The 5,000-nt window shown below is 48.4% G+C and overlaps 1 protein-coding gene across 2 annotated transcripts in view; it reads left to right on the top strand.

Moving 5' to 3' along the window:
* mxi1 (max interactor 1, dimerization protein) overlaps positions 1 to 4,994 on the top strand; it is a 30,300-nt gene extending 25,306 nt beyond the window's left edge. For both annotated transcript variants that reach the window (XM_062545671.1, XM_062545678.1), the window contains exons 5-6: positions 2,761 to 2,986; positions 3,641 to 4,994. In XM_062545671.1, coding sequence (XP_062401655.1) covers positions 2,761 to 2,986; positions 3,641 to 3,798 — 384 coding nt within the window. In that variant the 3' untranslated portion in view covers positions 3,799 to 4,994. The remainder of the gene's footprint in view (positions 1 to 2,760; positions 2,987 to 3,640) is intronic.
* The last annotated feature ends 6 nt before the right edge of the window (positions 4,995 to 5,000 follow it).

The raw sequence follows: 5,000 nt of genomic DNA, 5'->3' as shown, positions 1-5,000 counted from the left end.
TTTTATTTTATTTTTTTCCCATTCGATTTGACATGTACCTCAAGTCAACACATACCTCACTTTACTAACATGTAAAAATGAGGTCACAAAAATGAGGTGTGAGTGTCTTATTTTGTTGTCGGTGTGGTTGCAATATAACTGTAGTATCATTCTTTATGAAGGCGTGAGCTGCAGCATTGGGCTCAGTAGGGATCTGATCTGACACTGTACAGAAGCCATGTTGTCTTTATTGATGACCTCGGGCGGTTGCAGAGAAGGCTAGGCTGAAAAAAGCTGTGCATTGGCTGCTAAAGGTTAAATGTTTTCGTAGAAGGGGCAAATCTGCGCTAATTCACGTTTCACCAAAGCAGATTATCTCCGGTGGTCTTAACCCTGATCACATTAAACACACATACACAACCGTTTCTATATTCACTCCTCTTTTGGGAGCGTGCGTGTGTGTGTTTGTGCGTTTGTGTGTGTGTGTGTGTGTGTGTGTGTGTGTGTGTAGGCGTGATAGTCAGATATCAGTAGCTGCACTGCACCCTTACGTCACCGCCACAGAGAGACCAGCAGTCCCTGCAACCTCACTGCATATTGACCAAACAAAAGCGTCCATCCTGTCATCAGAACACTCCTGATAGCGGACAGAGGAACGGAGAGAAGGATAACAAACAAAACAAAAAAAAAAAACCAGCGACACGTCTCCCAATGAGACGAGCCCGGCGTGCCCAGATAGGGCAAATGAAGTAGACCTCGACGGGCTCCATCAGGAAATGAAAACGTGCCAAGCGCCAGCAACAGCGCGAAATGCCACAGCGCACCTATACAGTCGTCTGACCTCAGGAGCGTGTGCTTAGCATTTGTTTATTTATTCGCTTGAGAGAGTATCGACGCCGGCCTCCTATATTGGGCTGGCGCCCGGAGCCGTGTTGTGGGGGGGGTGGTTTTGGGCGGCTCAGTGGCGGTGGGATGTGGGACGGGGGGGTGAGGAGAGGGGGGGGGGGGGGGGGGGGCGGACACGTGGAGGCGTTGGATTGACCGTGGCCCCCGGTCATGTGAACAGCTGTAGTAAACAAAGTCCGATTGATTGATGTGTGTGTGAAACCCAATGTGTGTTTCTTTGTGTGTGTGTGTGTGAGCGAGAGAGGGAGAGAGAACCTGAAATATTAGTGAGTAGTGCTGTGTGTGTGTGTGTGTGTGTGCGTTCGTGCCTTAGTGAGCATGCGTGTCTTTGGTTTTCGTTTTTTTGTGCCAGTTTGCGTGTGTGTGTGTGTGTGTGAGGACAGTGCTGTGGGTCATGTGGCTGCAGGGTCCCCTCCCTGCCAAACAGGAAGCGAGTGTGAGAGACCTGCAGCTGACATTTACCAGCTGCCACTTCAAGCGGCCGCCCAGTTCTGATGACGAGGCTCGTCTCTGGGCTTTCATCTCGCCCCTCTCATCCTGTCTCCTCCGTCTCACTTCTCTTTCTCTTTCCCTCTCTCTCTCTCTCCTCACTCTTTCCCTGTGTTTGTGCTCCTTAGTCTGCTACCTGTCCTCTTCTCTCTGCATCCCCCCTTCCTCCACCCGTTCTCTGCCCCCCCCCCCCTCTCTACCTCTATTCACATGACATGTAAATGTCTCCACCGCTCCTCCATTTTGTCTCCTCTCTTCTCTCTTCTCTCACTGTTTTTTGTGTTCCTGTTCTCCGCCGTAATCTGTGTCCGTCCTCTGTCTCTGTATCTCTCTTAACGTCTGACGTTCTTTCTCTCTCCCACTCATTCTGTCGACACGAGTCTCTGTGTCAACATTACCTCATCCCACTCTGTCACCTTTCTTTAAGACCTGGGCAACTTCAACACCGGTGAACCTGAACCAGTAAATCCATGTAGTTGAATAGGAATGTGTTTAGAGGAGCCACCTTTTGGTGTTTACCTCAGGCAAACTGACTGTACGTAGCCTAGCCTAGCCTAGCCTTCTCTGCAAACATGTGCCTTGCATGGGGAAGTTGAGCCCAGCCAGGCCTGGGGGGAGGATTTGCATGGCGCAAAAAAAATATGGCACGGCTGGTTTCGCCTCCGTGGAGTGGCACGGACCTCATTTGCATCGTCGCAATCTGATCGGAGCACTTCGGGGAGAACACAGGTGCTTTCACTTCACCTGGCCACTCCCTCCTCCGTGCGTTCCTATGCGGCCGCGATGAGTCGTAAGCACCTTTTTTTTAAGTGTTTTGTTTTTATTGATGAGACGGTTAAGGAAGTGAGCGGTCGAAGGGTCAATAAATGACCTCATGTTGGACTCAGACCTGCGTCGGCGATGCAATGAGACGCTGAGCCTAACTGTGCGCAGTGGCGCCCCCTAGCCTTCAACGTCTCTTCAGAGGAACACTTGGCCACACACTGCCACCTAGTGGCCTGAGAGGGGAACAATTCAGTTCAATTCAATTCAATTCAAGAAGGCTTTATTGGCCTCAATAACTATACTATTGTATAATAATTATTGCCAAAGCTCTGTTACATGTAACATGTCATAAAGTAGATGCATAGACAGACAATTACATACATTATACATGCAATAAACATTAGAGAATGTGTATGTTAATGTTTATGTGTGTCTCTCAAATCAAATCAAATCAAATCAAATCAAATCAAATCAAATCAAATCAAATCAAATCAAATATTGCTTTATTGGCATGAATGTGTCAAGTCATTGTTGCCAAAGCTACAAGTATAACATGTTAATAATAAACTTTACATTAGTAGGGAAATAAAACTTAAATATCTCCTCTCTCTCTCTCTGCAGAAACTTGAAGAGGCGGACCGGCGGAGTCAGCACCAGCTGGAGTGTCTGGAGCGCGAGCAGCGGCACCTCCAGAGGCAGCTGGACCTGCTGCAGGGCGGCGGCGGCGTGCTGGTCTCGTCCCCCTCGCCCGCCTCCTCGCCCTGCTCGGGCGGCGCCGACGGAGAGCGGATACGCATGGACAGCGTGGGCTCCACCCTGTGCTCCGACCACTCCGACTCAGACCAAGGTGAGCAGACATCGCTCTCTCCCTCTCTCTCTCTCTCTCTCTTTTCTCTCTCTCTCTCTCTCTCTCTCTCTCTCTCTCTCTCTCTCTCTCTCTCTCTCTCTCTCTCCCTCTGTCCCTCTGTCTCTCCTTCCCAGGTGAGCCTATCGCTGGGCAAAGGCGTTAAATGAAATTGAAAGTCATTTCACGGTCTGATGTCAGGACTGCTCTGATTTTTCTTCACTCTGCCCTTTGTGTCTTTAATATTCCTCCTCTCTTCTGGCAAACTCCCATTCTGTTCATAGCATCAGTGGTCCTCCATTCATAAAAGTTAAAACTTTTCTTGATTCGTGGTCCAGGAATTGCCCAGAAACATTAGCTTTATTATATCAGTTATAACATATACAATATAATATGATACAATATAATATAGTGTAATATAATATAATATTAAATATAATATAGTGGAATATAAGACATTATAATATAATTGCATCAGTGGTCCTTCATTCTTGATTCGTGGTCCAGGAATTACCCAGAAACATTAGCTTTATTATATCAGTTCTATCATATAATATGATATATGATATATGATATGATATGATATGATATATATAGTGTGCTATAAGACAGTATAATCGAACATGTTGTCTGTGTGTCTCTCTTGTGTGTGTGCAGAAGAGATTGAGGTGGATGTGGAGGGCACGGAGTTCTCCCATGGCGAGCTGGACAGTGCCAGCACAGCCAGCACCAGTGACCTGGACGACCACAGCAGCCTGCAGAGCGTGGCCAGTGACGAGGGCTACTCCAGCTGCAGCGTCAAACTGGTCTCCTAGAGACTCCCCAACTACCCCCTCCACACACACACACACACACACACACACACACACACACAAATCCACCACCAACCAACCAACCAGCCGGCCCTCAACACCCACCACTACTCTCCTCCGACTCCGCGTCCTGCTTCTCCTCGTCCCCTCCACAGCTGCCCTCGGCCCTCCCTCGTACCCCTCCAGCCCCCGGCCCCCAACTCCAGACCCAGCCTACAGACCGAACTCTGGCTCCATCTCTGCGGAAACGACCCGCCACAACACCACCACCGCCACCCCTACTGCAGCAGGATGGTCTCCGCAGCCTCCCTCCTCCACCCTACTGGAACAATCATCTCTGGGCAGACCGGTGACGAGTGTGTGTTTTGCGGCTGCACGAGAACCTGTGCTCAAGGGTGTGTGTGTGTGTGTGTGTGTCGCATGAGGAGCGTTGCGAAAAGCACTCAAAAATGGGGGGATTTGTAACGATGTCGTGTTGCATTTTTTGTGTTGCGTAGGGCCTTCGATGTACGCCTCTTAAGCTTCAGAAACACACCGGCGGCCACCAAAGCACTCCCTGCTGTGTGTAACGAGCAAGGAAGGGGGTTTGGGGTAGATTCATGAACAAAGGCTTTTGAGGTGTCCACACACTTAAAAAAAGAGCCCACCTCATCACCTCGCTAGGTTTGGTTTGAGTCTGCAGTGGGCATATAGGAATTTTTTTACTTGTGTGGTTTTGAAACGGAGAGTACCAGACGTCCCATCGAATTCAAGATTCACGTCCGTACTGAAAGTAAAGACCAAAAAAAAAGAAAAAAATCCAAGCACTTAAAATCGAAACATGTTACTCTTAGGGGTTTTTTTTTTTTCGTTTCGAGCTCAGTCTTATCGTTAGTCATCGTGTGAATCCTGAACTGACAACCTTTCGTCGACGTCGGCCCTGTTTTTCATCTGCCGACAAGACCACGAACAAGTAGAATTTTTCGGAATGCGTTGTAGTGAGTACGTGTGTTTGGTTTTGTGGGGGAGCGGGGAAAACATAATTTGCCAACATATCAACACTTGTTTGGGGCCCGCTTCTCTTGCTTCCGCGTTTATTGTTCGGATGGTGATATATTTTTTTGGTTCCTTTTTTTTGCTGTCGTTTTTTTTTTCCATCTTTTTTGAATTTGTACCAGCCAGTCGCTGGCACAAACGTTGTCATTGGTGCTATGTGAACACCTGAG

Source organism: Sardina pilchardus, chromosome 1 (genome assembly GCF_963854185.1).
Source record: "Sardina pilchardus chromosome 1, fSarPil1.1, whole genome shotgun sequence".
NCBI classification, from domain to species: Eukaryota; Metazoa; Chordata; class Actinopteri; order Clupeiformes; family Clupeidae; genus Sardina; species Sardina pilchardus.
Note: the sequence above shows the minus strand (reverse complement) of the source record. Positions and strands in the feature narration are given on the sequence as shown.